Source organism: Astatotilapia calliptera, chromosome 20, assembly GCF_900246225.1.
Source record: "Astatotilapia calliptera chromosome 20, fAstCal1.2, whole genome shotgun sequence".
NCBI lineage: Eukaryota > Metazoa > Chordata > Actinopteri > Cichliformes > Cichlidae > Astatotilapia > Astatotilapia calliptera.
Window position 1 is genome coordinate 16101508 of NC_039321.1, and position 18564 is coordinate 16120071.

General features: G+C 40.6%; 1 protein-coding gene across 4 annotated transcripts in view; it reads left to right on the top strand.

Annotated features, from left to right (window-relative positions):
- Positions 1 to 12667, top strand: part of snphb (syntaphilin b) — a 28780-nt gene extending 16113 nt beyond the window's left edge. The window contains exons 3-7 of one of the 4 annotated variants that reach the window (XM_026154269.1): positions 1652 to 1804; positions 5979 to 6158; positions 6653 to 6760; positions 7552 to 7701; positions 7841 to 12667. In XM_026154269.1, the coding sequence (XP_026010054.1) occupies positions 1652 to 1804; positions 5979 to 6158; positions 6653 to 6760; positions 7552 to 7701; positions 7841 to 9833 (2584 nt within the window). In that variant the 3' untranslated portion in view covers positions 9834 to 12667. The remainder of the gene's footprint in view (positions 1 to 1651; positions 1805 to 5978; positions 6159 to 6652; positions 6761 to 7551; positions 7702 to 7840) is intronic. The other 3 variants (XM_026154271.1, XM_026154270.1, XM_026154272.1) reach the window with 3 other exon arrangements.
- The last annotated feature ends 5897 nt before the right edge of the window (positions 12668 to 18564 follow it).

Consider the following 18564-nt stretch of genomic DNA (forward strand, 5'->3'; position numbering starts at 1 on the left):
TACTGCTACGATTTGTAGCAGCAATAATTAAACATTTACAAAATTACACCACCAAATGGCAAGCTGGCATTGCAGTTAGCACTGAAACTCAGTTATCAGTACTTTCAGTAAAGAATATGTAAAAATCTTCTGAATAAACAGTTAAGGAAACTGCTGATTGCAAACCAGGAAAAACTGGCATGTGTTACTTTGTATTGTAGCTTTATAATAAGTCAAATTGTAAAAGACCAACATATCATATAAATATATCTGTCTTTATTTAAAAAGTGGCACCATGCTCAGTTTGTTTCTGTACTTCCTGTAAATAACTCATCTAAGACTTGTTGATGAATAAATGGACCTAAAATTGAGAACTAGAGTGCTATGAAAAGTATTTGCTGCCTTTTTTTTCTTTTTTTTTTTTATTTACTACATTTACATGTTGAGATCATCACACATTCCACATTCATTGTGCCCTTTCCAAATGAGGTAGCACTCTGGAATCCCGTCTCACAGTGTTCTTACAATGACAATAAATCTTACAAATTTTAATATTAGACAAAGATAAATACAAAATGCAGTTTTTAGATGATGATTTCATTTATTAAAGGAAATAAGTTATTCAAAACTCCTTGGCCCTACACGGAAAAAGTAATTGTTCTCCCTAATTAAATAATGTATTGAATAGAATAGAATAGAATAGCTCTTTATTATTTACGAAATTGTTGTGATCAACCACATTGTTCACTTTCACTAGTCCATCCCTCAGCTTGTGTCCTGAACCTTATGCAGCACTAATCCAAAACAGTAAGTCCAACTATAATTTTGGAGTGTTCAAAGTAAGTCTGGATCTAAGTCCAGTTAAGATGTTTTGGCAAATATCTTAGGCTCTTTTTTGAATTAAGTGGGCCAAAATTCCTCCACGGCGATGTGAATGACTCAGTGCCAGTTATTGCAAACGCTTGATTGTAGTTCTTACTGCCAAGGGTGGCGTAACCCGTCATTATTGTTCCACCAAGGCCAGTTAGGTTTAGATAACTTTTTTCTTTTTATATAAACTCAGTCTGTTTGTCTAATTTTAACATTTGTTTGAAGGCTGTGAGTGTGCCAAGAAGAAATTGGGAAGGGGGCAAATACTGTTTTCATAGCAGTGTATGTTCTAAATGCTGTAAATAGCAACCGACTTGAACAGAGTTTATTGAGTATATTGATGTTCTCTCCTCTAGCCACTGGACTAACCTGGCCTGTTTACTGGACACAGGATAAAGGATAAGATGTATTTCTTGTCTGTAGGGACCACTGTTGACTTTCGCACAACCATTAACTTGTTTCGGAATGTGAATGCTGCAGTAATGTGTTGTTATATACTTAATGCATGAGTGATGGACATTGCTTTTCTTCTGTGGTCCAGTTTGACACTACCAGTACTTTAATACCACAGAAAGCCAATGTGTCGTTTCTTTCAGCTGATGTGTTAAATAGTCTTTGCTGTCATCTAGCTGTTGCTTGCTATGGTGTATGTGTTGGGCACAGACTGATAAATGGTCTCTTAAACTGGAACCAAGCTGAATCTGTCTGGAGGGTTTAATGTTTTTACAGGAAAAGTTGTGTAACTGCAGACGGATCAACGTATAGTTGTGGTGTCCTCCTCTCTCTTATTTATTTTCCTCAGATTCAACCCTCTGAAGGTGCTGCAGCCCAAACGTCGCTTGCAGCAAATACTGGCGTCCTCGCCCGTGCCGGTACCCAAGCCGGCGTCTGGGTCGGGGACTGCTGTGCCAACCGCCACAGCACCAGTGGCCATTCCTGTGCCCGCGCCCCCTGCGTGAGACACACTTCAGTTACAGTCTGAGAGAGCATGCTCCATAGCTGTAGCTGTAGCTTTGGCATGCACTGTAGCCACTAAAACCAAAATTGGAAATTAAATGTTGGAAAAATAAACAACAGCACACAGGCAAGTTAAGGTTCTAACCTGTGAATGATGCAGTGAAACGTGGTCAGGTTAGGATTAATCTTTGCAGTCAGGTGTGTGGCTTCTCCTGTCAACATCACCTGTTGCAAAGCTGCACAGCTCACATTTTAGGGAATTTCAATGTCAACGATCAGGCAAGCGGTTGGCACAAAGTAGATTTTTTATTTGAGTCTCCTAATGCTGTGAATCTAGTTAATTTCTCTTTTATTTGGTAGTTTTCATGCTAAAAACATGTGTTTGTGAGTTTAATAAAATGTTGCAACAGAACAGATCCTGATCTACTGTAAACGGTGTCATAGGATCACAACTGCCAAAAGTAAAAGTCGATTTTTTTATTTGACTGTTGTTTGCACTGAAGACTTTATCTAAGACGCAGTACTGAAACTCAGAAGTTGGGATAAATATTCATCCCCAGCATAGATAAGAATAATTTAGCAGACACAGACATGTATGTGCAGGTAAACTGAAGAGTTTACCATCAGTAGCTAGCTTGTTTAGTTAGCTAACATTACCTCTGGATACTAGATGGGTACTTGCATGCAATCAATGCTAAAAGACTTATTCTTGTTATACAGCGTAGAGCTAGTTGATGACTTATAAGGTAGTCCTGTTATTCATTAAGATTTAGCTTTAAACTATGTAAAGCAACAAGAGACTTTCAAAGGGAGGTCTATGTATTGAATTTGCCAAAATCTGCTATATTTTCATTTACTTTAGATGATGTTTGCTACAAGAAAACCTGCACCATGCTACTGTTAACATAAAGGCTAAAGGTTTATGATTAGTTTAGTGCGGAATTAGCATAGTTCTTTATAGTGCATTAAAACCTCAAGCCAAGATTATCCTCCGTTGTGGACACAGACATGGACTGCTGGAGACCCGTAGGCCAAGTAGTCATTCCTCTTATACTACTTTGTCACCTGCTTGTTCTTCACCTGGGGAGCATGCCTATTTGGTGCATTGTAATGTAAAAATGTGGTCCCAAAAAAGCAGGCATGCCTGGAGTCTATTATACATAGGGCTATAGCAAAATGACTTCTGTTTGACTTCATGATATCTTTATAAACATTTTTTGATTGGAGTTGTGGCCTCGGTTGCTATTTTCAAGACTTATCCAAAACAACATGATGTACTTTTTTAAAATAGATAGATATAGATATAGATATAGATAGATATAAATAGAAATAGATTCAACAATAACATAAACGCCTTGTGTGACTACCATGGATATGATAAGTCCTGACTGAAGTGTACAAAAATCAGAATGGTAATGTGGAAAATGCTCAAACCAAATCAGAGGGTAGTGTCATTGTGGCTACTTTCAACACATGTATACAGTCTGTGGCCTGTAAGGAGCACAGAAAGTGGCAAGAACTGTGTGCGTGTTGTTGTGTCACATCACCTTCGAATACAGAGTCTGTGATACTATCATGCACTTAAACGCAAGAATTGGTGCTAATCTTTCAAGGATTAGGTTTAGTGGCTACATGCACGGTAGAAATGGCACGTTTAATGTGCATACTGTGATCACTGGTTGACCGCAGCCACTCACTCAACAGCACTGTGTGAAACACTCATGTGCAGCAGCATTGCCTGTAATGCGAATGTGCTTTTGGTTTATCGAGATATTGTTTACTAAATCAGTTTCAGCCTCTTGAGCAAAGTTGCTTTCGTAAAGGAATATCTCTTCACTCCTCTCCACCCACTCATGCTAACACCTGACAACTGGGAAATGCTTGCCTCAAGCAGACAACACCCACACCCCAGACATTAGTTCCATCCCAGCAGATGGCTGGGATGAACTGTCACGCCCTAAACACTGTTGTACTGTGTATTTTCCAGGCTCAGTGTTTCTGCTGCTTCTTTCTCCCCATTTCTGTGCTATCAAGTGTTGAGCTGTCAATATCTGGCTTCCTCCCTAATTATGTAACACAGGACACGGTGACTCAGTTCAGTAGCAAAATATACAGTAGAAAATGGAAACAACAGACGTGCGTTCAATAATAGTTTAAATATAATGTATCTGTCTATTACAAACTGTCTCCAGCGGTTTATTACATAATCCAGGTGATTAAGGTTTTTGTTCTTTTTACTTGACCTCATGTGTAAAATTACTTTTTGGAACCTTTGCTGAACCTTAGCTGCATGCTCAAATAAACCCTGAGTAAAATTATTATTAATCTTTTACAGGGCACTCAAAATTCAAAATTTCATTTATAGTGTTGCAAGAGTTTTTAGTTTGTTTCTTTGTTTGGTCATTTGTTTGTGCACACATGTGCATGCATGATTTCATACACCACTAGTTGGACTTGGTGTATTGCTTAATTTTTTTTTAGAAGTAAATTTAAAAACTTTTCCATAGGTGCTTTGTGACAATAACAGGACAGTAATTAGCTTCTTCTCCTGTAACTTCCTCATTGTGTCGATGGACTTCAGCTCCATTGTCTTAGACGGCAGCAGACCATAGCAGTCCTTGTTCTGCTCTAGAGCCCTGGTGGAGTCAGCTTAGCAGCATTAGTTCCAAAAGTCTTTGAAGTTTTGATTAATGTGGCCCTCAAGCTCACAGCTGAACTCTGAGATGATTAAGACAGCCACTTACCAATATCTAATAATTCAGTCGTCAGCTGTTTATCTAGCAACTTCCTCAGTTAGTAAAATCCTGTGACAACAGTCAAACAGTTTTGACCTGCAATTGGCAACCGTGATCTTCTGGGAGTTCAACATAGCAGCAATTGAACTAGTTCTCCAGCAGCTGTGCATTTGGGTTTAAAGTGAACCTCCAGCTTGTTCCAGATCTGCAAGATTAGCATTGTAAGCTGCAGTCCATGATGGTGGAGCTGGAGAAAGAAAAGCTAACAGAAGAAGAAGCTGAGGACCCCCCGAACAGTGAGATCGTCACTTTGCCATCATGGAAACATGACATAGTTAACAACTGTACTTTCAAAATAGAGTGAAATGAACTCAAGAGCAATTAAAAAATTTCAGCCAAATTGCAAAAACATTGTGCTTCATTAGTTTTTCTGTGTTGGTGAAATAAGTAAGATATGTATTTCTGGGAAACACTGACTATCATCAAGTATGATATATATATTTATATATATACATATATATGACATGAACAGCAAAAAGTTTAAAGACAGAGACGAGTTATATACAAGACTATGTGCATGTTTAGTGTGGAGTTTTCGTGTCCTGTGTCCAATACCATCATGGCTGTTCTGATTGACCCTGCTTGTCCTCCCCTCCCAGTGTGGTGTCCAGTGATTGGGCAACAGTTATGTCCTTGTTAAAGAACAACAGTAACTCAGTTGGTGAACATTCATTATAGACTTTAAAACCACACAGACGCTGACAGAAGTTGCCAATCACAGATAACCCTTTTGTTTTTCCCTATCTACCACTGATATAATTAAACTGTACTAACAAACTGTGTCATGTTTTGCTGGATAGTAAAAATGCCTAGAGGTGAAAATATATATACACCACCAATTCTACTCTTTGATATTATGTGGTTTTACTTGGTCTCTATAGTGGTTTTGCACAGGTGTCAGTTGTCTTAAAGTTAACTTTTTTTTAGCTAAGCTAGTTTGCACTTGTCATCAAAAGTGGGGCGAAATTTCTATAAGTTTGCTGAGATAGTTTTGTGAAAGTGTGTTGCGAGTTAAAATGGGGCGTTTATGAATTATTGTTGTTGCAGCTGCTTCCATGTTGCTCTTAGAAGACCTAAAACATTTTATCACTTGTAAATTGTGTTTCAGGATGCAGTGTTAGTTTACATTCCAGTAAAAGCCTCATAGCAGTAAACTGCTCCTATTAGCGGTGCAGTATAGGAAGCCAAACAGAGGAGCCTCAACATTGAAGCATGGCTTTTAGAAAGCAAGCTCTCCTGAGCCACTTCACTGTTTGAGTTCTTACATTTTAAAATTATGCTGAGATATGCTAAATGTCAACCAACCTTACCTCCCTTCAGTGTGCAGCAGGCACATTGCCACCCTCTGTGATTTAACACCCTCTTGTCTCTGGTCAGGTTTGACTACTGCAGGTTCATAGAGTTAGACTACGTGCCCATGGAGTCAAGCTGTATGGTGTCAATGCGCCCAACTAAAGGCTATGTATCGACCAAGTCACCGACCAAGGGATACACTTCCACCAAGTCTCCGGATCGCCACGGTCGTTCAACAAACTCTCCCTCTACCCCTCGCTCCCGGTCTGTCCCGACTCACTCTTTTTTCCTCCCGATCAGTCTTGATCCTTTAAAGCATGGGAATGGCAAGATGTTTTGCACTGCTGTAAATGTTTTGTGACGCCACATTCTAGAAAACATCCTGTCTAGTCTGACTCTCTTCTTCTTTTCTGTCCGATTGCTCTCTTTTAGTTCCCTTCTGGTGAAAACTTTCTTTTTTCATTGAGTAACGCTAATTTGATGTCCTTTTCAGTTTCAGCATTGTTGTGAGTGCCAAGAGGAGTGTGTGTATTTGTTTCTCAGGCCGACATGCTGAAATATTGTACTCTGTGTATCTGTGTAGACCTGTGTTGTATAAGCATGGTGGTGGACCTGGATTGAAGTGTTTTCCATTCATTTCTGTTTGCACTGTGGATCCGTTTGTCATGGTTTAGCTTAGCAGCTCACTTAGTGTCTGGACTGTGGTTCCATGGTGTTGCCAGGAACACATTAACATGTCTCCTCTTACTGTGTACCAGGCGCACTCCGGCTGCGGCCAGTAATAGAGATCCCTATGGAAACGCTTCTCTCAGCAGCAGCAGCAACTCAGGCTCATGTAAAGGCAGTGAATGCAGCCCAACCAAAGGGTAAGAGGTGTAGCACATTTCTACTAGCTCTTGTACCAGCGTAGTCCCAATGCTAGAGCTAAATATGTTTGCAATGCGGGCCACCGATTCTGATTCTTCCTACTAATGTTTCCCCAAATTCCAACACTAACATTGCAAAATAATGACTTCTCTAACTTGTCAAATTGTGGGCTTGTTCTCTAACAGCAGTGCACCACAAACTCTGCCGCACTACTGCATTGATGGACAAGAGGTATAACGTTAATGCCTTGGGATAGAAAATGGAACTCTTTGTGACTTTGTCAACTCAGTGAAAACAGAACTTAATATGATTTGCTGTCTTATTACCTTAATTAGCTATTTAATCAAAATTTATCAAATTTTGATTAAATAATTCAATCAAATTTAATCAGAATTTTAGTGATGATATGACACAAGAAAAAATTATTTACTCCAGTTCGCTTTCCAAAAGTATGAAAGAGCACATTTGCAGTCTCTTCTTTTTTCAGTTTATGCTCATTGGTTGAATATGTGAATGAAAATATGGTGAGTGCTGTTAAAAAGGAAAAAAGCCCACATTACTGATAAAACAGCAGCTCTGAGCCCCAACCTACTATTTTGAAGATAAGCAAAAAGTTATTTGTGATATCATCATCACCGATGACCTAGACCTCAGAAGGTTAAGAGTGTTTGAAACTCTTAATTCTTATAATAGTGATGTTAACTTTCCTTCCATCACTTCTTTCTTAACATCTCAAAAAATGGAAAACACCACTTATTCTTTTCATAAACTGAAGTCCTGTCTTTTTTAGACGCCATCAGAAGTACACGTCATGTACAGACAACCATGGCATTCGGCCTCCTCCACCAGAGCAGTACCTCACACCCCTTCAGCAGAAGGAGGTGTGTATCCGACACCTGCGGGCCAAGCTAAAAGAAACCATCAACACCCTGCAAGACAGGTGAGATACTGAGACAGGATGAGAGACTGGCAGGTCCTATAAAGTAAGGTTTTATGCTAGTTCTTCTTAGATCTTGTATATTGGTCTGTGCTTCTTATCGTCAAAGGTTCTAACCCTTTCTCTGTTGTCACCCTCTTAGGGACACGGAAATAGATGAGTTGAGAGGCCGGCTTTACAGAATGCAGGAGGACTGGGTTGAAGAAGAGTGCCACCGCGTAGAGGCTCAGCTGGCCCTGAAGGAGGCGCGTCAGGAAATCCAGCAGCTCAAACAGGCTGTGGATACTGTTCGTGCCAGGCTGAGCGATGCCGGAGGCCTCAGTGGAGATGTAGGGGTCCAGAAGTACTTTCAGGATATCAACGCTCAGAACCACAAGCTGGAGAACCTTTTGCTGAGTATGGAGTTGGCCCAGGCTGGATTAGCAAAGGAGGCGGAGGCCATGCCAGGCTGTCGGACCCGCGTTGGGGGTTCAGCACCAGCATCTGTTTCAGGAGAAAGTCCTGGCGGAGTACCCAAACTTACTGTAGGAGGAAGAGGGTCTTGCTCTTGTGATGGCTCCCCAGCCCGGTCTTTAACTCGGAGTTCCACCTACACAAAGCTGAGTGATCAGGCACTGGCGGACCGCAATGACAACGGGTCGGACTTTCCTTGTCTCTCAGGCGACGGCACCCAGGACAGCGGCTTTGTGTGCTGTGGGGAGAGTAACATCCCCAGCCGGGCTGACCTTCTGCTGGAGGCCGCATTCCTTTCTGAGGAAACAGCATCTTTACTTAATTCCTACACGCAAACCTTCTCCCACTCTCTTCCCCATTCTCATCCCCACTCTCTGCCAAACTCACTGTCTCACACCTACTCACATACCTTACCTCATTCTTTCCCTCACAATTTGTCCCACTCTGTGCCGCATACTATGCCACACTCTTCTACGTATGAGAAGCTGTGCACAGGGGAGGGGCTGGCACCCTTTCGTTGTGGTCTGGGTGGAGTGAGCTGCATGAGCCACCCCTGCCTCTCCCACCACCATCTGTACCTGCACCCTTTAAGGGAGACTGGCATTCAGACAGAAAGCTGCCCCATCCCTACAACAGCAGGGTATCCCTCCGATCTGGACACCATCGCAGAGCAACGTACTTTCCGGTCCCAGGCCTGTAGCCCCACTTCAACCTGGATGTCTGATGAAGGGGACGAGGAGTTGGACTCCATTACCACCACAACTTCAGTAACCACAGCAACAGTCATGAGTACAGCAACAGAGCCAATCCCCAAAACTCCAGTGGTCCCATCTTTACCACGGTCCGCCACTGTTGCGTGTTCCATGGAAAGTCCTGTGCATAAAGAGAAAGAGTATGGAGAGGAGGAGGAAAAGCAGGAGAAAGAGGAAAAAGAGAAGGAAGCTTTTGTGGCAGAAGAGCAGGTGGAGATAGTTATGATCAAACTGGCAGAAGAAAGGCAACAGACGCTGATTGGTTCAGTGGGAGAGAAGATAGGAGGGCAGGTTGCTGAAGAGAAGCCGGCTCAAGGAAAACTCTGTGATCTTGCTGCGATGCCAGCAACATGGCAGGGTGAGCTTAAGTTAAGAGGATGCTGTGGAGAAGGCAGGCAGGGTGGGACATCATTTGAAAACCTCGGAGTTGTGGACACGCAGCAAGAAAGCTGTCCTTTACAAGAATCAACCCAGGTAGAGACACCTCACCTGAGTCCGAGTCACCAGGGATCATCTCCAGCTATAGAACAGCCTCACACAATCCAGCCAAGAAGGTCTACTTCCCATGAGGAGATAGGTGGTGTTACAGTGGTGGAGGTGCACAATGAGGACAATGATAACGGTGAAACAAAAGAGCACGGTGCCACAGGGGACACTGCAGAAGAGAACGGAGAATCATCTAGCTCTGGGACGATTCAGAAAAGCTACTGGAGTCGTCACTTCCTAGTTGATCTGCTTGCGGTGGCCATTCCTGTGGTGCCGACGGTGGCGTGGCTCTGCCGCGGTCCAGTCCGGGAAGGACAGCCAATGTATCACATAGGATCACTGCTGAGAGGCTGTTGCACTGTGGCGTTGCACTCGCTGCGCAGGGGAGGCGGGCTGAGGCACTACCCCGCAGGCGGGGGAGACTTAGGAGGATCACAGATATAAGAGGAAAATCTGCTCAGCACCTCTGTGGCCCTTAACCACGACCTTTCCTGTATAGGTTTTCTCTTGGAAGATTCAAGTGCAAGAAGACAAGGACTTCCTGTCCTGCAATTTCTGCCAAGAATAGGCAAGAGGGGTATAAGAAACAGGAAATGTGAAGCTCTTGGACTGACAAGCTCTGCCTTGTTTTGGTTCTGCTCCGCAATGTCTGTCACCCAATGTTCCTCAGCCTTGCTACCGAGATGTCTGCCAGCTCTACTGGCTTGTGGAAAAGTAAATGAGCTGATTGAAATGAATGATGCCTGAATCTTTTATGCTGATTGTTTCTTTTGATCTTAAATGCAGGGAAAACTGTAAAAGATTCATTGACTACTCAACCTATGAATTCTAACACATTTGACTGGTTGTGTGTGTATATGTGGCATATATGTATAAGAGCTTGTATACATGTGTAACCAAGTTACAAAAAGCTACAGCTTCACCAAGTCATTAAGCAATGGCTGAGGGGAAAATCCACTCTAAATCAGAATTTACATGTTTCTACGACTGCAGACGGTTTTCATTGATCTTCAAGACTGAAATCTCAGAGTGTGTCTGCCATCATGACGTAGACACAAAACTCAGGGATGTTCCGAGGGTAGAAACACACAAACCTATTAAATTTGCTTCAAATCATAAACACCCAGCTGTGGCCAGTTCAGTTGTGCTGCCAAGTTAAACTCTACTTACTTTTAATCGTATTAAGGTTTTAGTTCCCTCTCCTGGCCAAAGAAGCGTTTTGGTTGAGCTCAACCCCCCAAAGGAATGTTGTTCATCATTAAAATGACCTCTGCCAAAAATCCTATGTAGATGTTTATTAATCAAACACAGTAGGTTAATCTGAGGTGTGTATACATCAACTGCATAGAAGCTGATTTCTAATTTTCTTTCATGCATTTAGCAGTTTGAGGCATCTAAAAACAAAAACCATGATGCCATCACACTTAGGATGAGACTGTTTTTAAGATAAGATAAGATAGATCTTTATTGTCACTGTTACAAGAACAATGAAAGACTGTTTGGCATCTCTCCATTAGCAGCATGTAGATTTTTTTAGATTAAAATTACTTTATAATAAAAGATAAGAGACAAATTTCCCACCTGTGGGACTAATAAAGGTTATCTTATCTTCTCTTATACACAGATACATGCATTGATTTAGGCCATAAAATTGCATATGTCGTCAATCATTCTCATCTACTTATAATATGCATAACCATCACTTGAAACAAAAAACAGGTTTTGTCCTTGTTGAATGAAGTCTTCATGTTGCGCCTTTTGTAGGCAGTTATTTAGTCTAACCTGCCAATTAACCTGATAAAGGCAAGTACCTTGTTTGATTTCTGCAATTTTTTTTCTAAAGACTGCTTAAAAATTTCCCTGCACTTGATGTTGACGTTAGAATGTGCACTTTAATTTCTCTTAACCTCTGCATCCCCAGGAGGCCAGCCAGAATCTCATTAATAATGAAGGAGATGTTAATTATTATAGAAAGTCCATGGGTGATTTACCTATTCTGCCATGTTCGTTGTGTTTCTACCCTGAGAGCATTACGATTAGTTCTCCTAAATAAATAAAGCTATTCAGATTTATTAAACTCAAACTAAGATCAATACCACACTTATAACTATACACTAAAAATGAAGCTCAGTTGAGAGCCAGCCTGAGTCTTTGCAAAGATAAACTCAAAAATTAAAAAGCAAAGCTCTCTAAATAAAATCTTAGATTTGTTTCTGTAATCCATATGAGAGCTTTTGTTTTTGTTGTTTTCATTTTATGTATCTATTTATTTATTGGGGCAGTCTACTTGTTTGGGAAGGTAATAATAATAACATGCACATTATATTTTAGGGTGGAATATTTTCCATACTCAGTCATATTGTCTCATATGGGCCTTATCTGCTTAAGCTTGTATTCAAAGCAAAGTTGCCAGAACCAACATTTGGTGAAAATAACAGACCTCAGTTTGTGTTACTTAAAGTCACCTGATTAAATCTAATTGAAATGCCATGTCACGATCAAACACTTTGTTTGTAGATCCTCACCGGCTCACTTTGGTGTCTTAGTGTAGCTCTGAATGGAATGAGTTGTGCTCAGTCTGTGATCTGTGCTGTATATTTCTGCTAAACTTAATGCTCTTGTGGTGTAGTTTTAACTGTCATTCTGGTAGTATGTATTCCAAGTCAACTGTACAAGAGCTAGTCAGTCACTGCTAATAACTCCGCTTAACTTGTCTAACAGATCATTCTGAAAGGCATTTACAGACATCGTGTGCTACATCTTAGTCGACAGTTCAGATGTACATTAATAAGATGTCTGGGTTTTAAATGCACTTAGCATCAGGGTATTTTTTCATTTGTCTGAATGTGTGCATCACGAGAGGACTGTGATGAAAGATGAATGTGTAAATGAACAAATAAGCAAATCATGGCTGGATAACTGAATGGGCCTGCTGGGCACAGATCTAACTCCTAAGACTGCTAGAACAAAACAAAAAGCTTCCCAGAAGTTGGAATGGGATCTGAAAGCTCACTAAAGAGCAATATGGCTGCAAGAGGGTGGAAAACAATTGCCAGTAGATAACAGACAAAAATGCTATGTAAAGGACTAATTCTTACATAACACTTACATACTCTCTCCCAGAGTACTCAAGGCACTCCATACAACATGCCAGATTCACCCAAGCACTGTCTTCTATGTTTTTAAATGTTTTCTAACCACCATTCACACACTTTGATGCTGAGATGGGAGAGCAACTTGGGGTTATTATCTTGCCCAAGAATATTTGGCATGCAGACTAAGGGGAGCCAGGGATTAAACCACCAACCTTTACAATCAGTAGATGACCTGCTCTACCTCCTGACCTACAGCCACCTATCAGTCATATGTCTATTGACATATGACTGATAGGTGGCTGAGTTTAAAACAGAGTTTAAAACTATTCCAAAAAGAAACCAAGCAACTACAAAAATGACACAAAACAACTGCAAGAAACGTAAAACCAATGCAAGAGATGTCTAATGTCTACAAAAAGGTTCAAAATGAATTCAGAGAGACCTAAAGTGACTACAAAGTCATGTACAAGGAAATAAAACATAAAGAACCCTACAAAGAGACAGAAAATGACAATAAATACTAAGGTCTGCAAGACAGTTGGATAAAAAAACAGAAAGCAACTACAAAGAAAGAGAAAGTCGCTGCAGTGATATAAAATGACCTCAAAGATGTATAAAACAAACAATTGTAGAGGTGCCTAAACTGTACAGAGATTAAAATGACTTCAAAGAGATTTCCTAAATGACTTTGAAGCAACAAAAACATGCAGAGAAAACACAACTGTAGAGATGTCTAATACTTAAAAGAGATGCAAAATCACTTCCAAGAAATTTGAAGTGGCTACAAAAATATAAAACAATGACTTCAAAGAGAGCTTAAGTAAATACAAATAGATGTGAAATTATATCTAAATGACTACAAAAAGATGTAAAAGGGCTGCAGGAAGAAGAAAAACAACTGCACAGACATAAAACCACAAAATGACACAGAGACACAACCACAAAGATGCTTAAAACAACTGCATACAACTACAAAGACACGCCAAAGAACTTCAAATACATGTGGAACAACCACAAAGAGAACCACAGTGACCAATAAAAGAAAAATCAACCACAGAGGGAAATCAAAGCAGCGCAAAATCACCAAGATGTTATTGCAGGCATAGCTGGACTGGCCATCGGGCATACCGGGCACTTGCCCGGTGGGCCGCTGGCGATTTTTTGTTTTTATGGGCCGATGGATTTTTTTTTTTTTTAGGAAGGGTATATATAATGAAAGGTGTTGGATTGGCCAATTGGTCATGATCGACTCTGGGCTGGACCAATTACAGCCGAGGAGGCTGGATGCACCCTCCCCCTTGTTTAGCAATCACGTGATTTTCGCGCATTGCATGCCGGGAACTCGTGGCAAAACAATCCAAGTACCGCATCAAATGCAAGCGTTTGCAGCACCGCAAAACGTTCATTCTCCGGTTCCAATACCTTCTTGTTTTTTCTTTGCCGCACAAAAAAGGAAGGTACAAAACAAAAGGAGAACAATGCCGGTCCATACAAAGACAGACTCGACGAAAAGACAAAGAAAAATACGAGGAAAAAATCAAAGGAGTGAAAGGGTCAGACCCTTAGGAGCACCCAGAGTGGACAAAAGACGTCAGCGTGCTGCTCAACTTTCACCACGCTCAGATTTATAATTATACGGTTCTTGGAGTGAGTGCATACACTCGTGAAGTTTAGTAACTTCAGATCACTGCAACAAGCCCAGGTACAGTTTACCGCCGGATGGGTGCAGGACCTTGAAATGCACCGTGTAGAACGAAAGACCATCATACATATCATAAGTCTCACAAATCGTCCTCATAAATACACATTCGTTAACCGTTTATTAATATAACCTTTGAGCTCAACGGTAATTAATTAGTAGTGGAAATAATTTCTGGTAGCATCACAGAAATGTAGCAGTGACAATAATATTGTATGCTGTAATCGCACTGGACAATTAGTGATACAAAACAACTGTTTCACCCTGTGAATAAAAGTATATGTTTTTGTCAATGTACCATAATAACAGAAGCGAAACGCAATATTGTGTCAGGACAATTCACTATTTATGCACAATAAATAAAGGAGCATAGCGCGACAATTTCTGTTCAGCGCCAGACTTGCTTGTAACCTATATCACCAATTATGTTAAGAAAAATGACGCATTAACTACAACAAAACTCTGACCTTTGTGGGAATGTTTGGAGCAGACTAACATGTGAGCTGGAGTGTTCTGAGACGTTATATTTGGTATATCCAGACCATCCGTCGGCTCTTACTTCGGAAACATGGCTTAAAAATTTTCTCTTCAACGACGTAATCCGATAAAAAAAACGATCTCTTTACCCGTCGGCTTCCCGTGGCTGTCATGCGACCAGCTATTGCAGTTAATAATACAACAGCTTCTTGGCATTTTTTGGGTTTCTTTTTATCGCTAGTACCTCTTGCCACAAGTTCCCAGAATCCTTTGCGGTTTTACCCCTGAATGACGTCACATTTTCAATCTTTATCCTGGTGGGCCGGTCTGTAGTCAAAATGCCCGGGCCGATTTTTTGTCCCAGTCCAGCCCTGATTGCAGGGGTCAGCAACCTTTAACACCCAAAGAGCCATTTGGACCTGGTTTCCACGGAAAAGAAAACACTGGGAGCCGCAAATACTTTTTGACATCTAAAATGAATATAACATTGTGTATATATAGTGTTTTACTCTTATGCTTTGTGTGAACAACTAAGGTGTGTTGCTTATGAAATCCATGAAGTGCTACAGAGAAAATTACATTTTATTTATGTAATTAACATATTTTGAACTCTTAAAGAAATATAACAAAAGGAAAGACACCCAGCTGAACCAAAATGATCCATGTAGCAAACAAAAACTGCTGTGAGCCGCCATCCTTATATCACCTTTGGGCTTTTGGAGCCTTGGCCTGACTTTTAAAAAAGTAATTGGAAAAAAAGCACTATGCTGCTAAAAACAGAAAAATAGATATTTGCAAAATTCTGCCTAAATATGTATTTTACCTGGTTAATGTGTGTTGTGGGGCGTGGTCTGCTGCGCCGCTGCAGGGGACGCGGACGCACCTGAGCGGCACCCGCAATCACGCCTCGCCGCCTTAACGTCCGTGCTATCTGTGCTGTTGTGTTGGTATGTGTCGGGCTGTGAGCTGAAAAGCTACAGCCGGCTGTATGCGTACAGCGACCGTGTGTGAGAAAAGTGGTCAATAAAGAGATGCTGAAAAGCGTGTTCATGGAAGCATCGTCGGGTCTGCTGTGATATGTTTACAATGGCACTTCTGCTCCTGAACCTCTGCGCACAGCGTCTGCAAATCGGGGCTGTACGAAGTCACTTCATCTTTACGCAGGACTGTAAGCTGTCACCTGTGAGGTGTGAGCGGTGTTTGTTTTTAACATAGTTCACGGTGGAGAACAGCTGCTGACATAATGTGGATCCGAAGATCCATAATTGGGCTATGGCCTCGAGGGCCGGTGTCCCTGCAGGTTTTTAGATGTCCTTGAACCAACACAGCTGATTTTAAATGGCTAAATTAGCTCCTCACCATGTCCTGAAGTTCTCCAGAGGCCTGGTAACGAACTAATCATGTGATTCAGGTGTGTTGACCCAAGGTGAGATCTAAAAGCTGCAGGACACTGGCCCTCGGAGCCTGGAATTGCCCACCCCTGGTCTATGGGTTGAAAGTCTGGATAAATGCAGGGCGTTTCGGCGGGTATACCGGCTTCCGCGAGTGTGACGCTTATTTTGAGCGATGAAAAAATAATAGAATATAATTTTAATTTTATATTTCAATATCACAATAACCTTCCAATTTAGAACTACAAGTTAAAAACAAACTAACATAAATAAAATACACTTCAGCTAAATACTTTATTTTCCCAAACCACGCGGAGCCGCACTATAAGGACTAAAGAGCCGCAGGTTGCCGACCCCAGTGTTAGTGGAATGTAAAGTTACAAGCAGGTGCAAAACTACTATAAAGTGACACAAAACAATCATACAAAGTATCTACAAAATGTTTTGGTCTTCAGTGTAAACTCCTGTGCCCAGGGGGCGTGTTTGATAAATCCCTCCATGGAATAACTCTAAATCTGTCCGTCCCGATTTAAATGTCGAATGAAAACTGTTCCAACACAACCAGCAAAAAAACAGCAACTCAAATTGTTCTGCGTTAAAAAAAACACTTTTGTTCTTTTTTCTATTCTATTCTTTTCACCAGTTGGTTTATATGTTTTGCACTATTGTTCACTTTATGAATTTTAAGCAATTACTTGAAGTTGAGATTGTAATTTAGCACTGGCAAGTTTGAGGTTAGCCCGAGAATTTCATGCTCTTCATAAAAAGTCATAACTTTTTCAACATAAGTTGAAAGTGAAAAGATGAGTGGACATCTGTTTCTCTAATGACAGATTCTGATGTACTGGTCCTCTTACCTTCAACTCCACTTTTTATTCTGGTTACAGAACCAAGCATTGTGTTGATGAAATAGCAATTGAAGTTGAACTCGGACTGGCAATACTTTCATGTAATACTAACTCGGTTATGATTATTGAACAATTTATTGTCATTTAGAATATTTCTGGTAAATCTAATATATGATTTTAAATTCCAACAAATGTGTGTTTCTTTAGGAAAGAAAGAAAGAAAGAAAGAAAGAAAGAAAGAAAGAAAGAAAGAAAGAAAGAAAGAAAGAAAGACGCATTTTTCAACCCAAATGTTTTGAGCTGCACTGTGTGTGTGAGCTCACTGAGCATTTTCTGATTGTTCTGTTCTGCAGTGATAGTTTAAAGTGCAGCTGAAGCAAAAATTAGGCATAAATAAGATACTACAGACATGTAGGTATGGCTTGTTCCTGTGGATGCTGTAAAGCAGTATTCTCTCATGTAATAAGAACTGTTTATTTAAGCCCTTCACATTTACATACATCTATGTATTAACATACATAGATGCCATAACATTTCTAAAAAGCTCTCATTTCAAAAACATAATTTTTTTTTCTCATACTGTGTGATCCGATTATGTAATTGTCAGATGTCAGTGACAATCATGATAATCTGAATTAATGCATTGCTATCCATGAAAAGATCGAATGAATGCCTTACGGACACAATCACGAGGTTTTCTCAGCATCGTTTGCATTGTTATGATTTGTGCAAGAGCTGTGCGCCCATCATCCAGCTGCATTGTGGGAAAGGTTTGGCTAAAAATAATGAAGAGGCTAAAACAATTCCCTGTTTTACCAAAAGCCATAAATCTGTGAGGGAACTGGTGTGACAATGTGGAAAGCTACCTCCTCCTCTCAATATTAATGTATTATGTACCAAAATGTCTACTATAATAATCATGTAAGTGATTACTGATGTAAACCTGCACTGTACTTTGATGTGACAGTCCCGCTGTTAATTGCAGCTGATTTTTGGAAACAGGATGACAGAAGGACCAAAGGGTACATCTACCAAGCAGCAAATGAAAGGTGGCTGGTTTGATTCCAGGCAAACACAAATGTGCTTTGCGTCAGAAAGGTCACCTGGTGTAAAATATCTGGTGCCATATCATCTGGTGACCCCTTGTAACAAAGGAGCACTCAAAAGTAGCTCTTTAGCAAACAGCTAATTGTTAATGGTAGTAGCAACCATCTCAGCCGTCTTGGTTTAGCACCATTAGGTGGGCACATGTTTATTCTCAAGGCTCCTGTTCCTGAAATGTTTAATTGAAATACAATGCTAGATAATGAAGATTTGGCAAGCTGCTTTGATAATGACTTTTAGTCTCACATGCACAATTTGAATTAGATGTGGATATTTGATCTTCTTGTTTAATTACTTTAAAAAAAATGGAATGCAAGGTACCATTCTTGAGCATGATAAAATGTATTTTGTGCATTCGTCTTTTTTTTTTTATGCAGCTATAGTAATATCTTCCAATGGTCACTTTTTAAAGATTATTTTGGGACTTTGGAGATTCCGTATTAGCAGCTTTAAGTCTATTGCATTAAAATATTCCTGTGGTGTATTTTTACCATGTGGAACTTTAAAGCCAAGGAGAATGCCTACGCTGGTACTACAGGTGTGCTGAAAAATGTAGCTGTA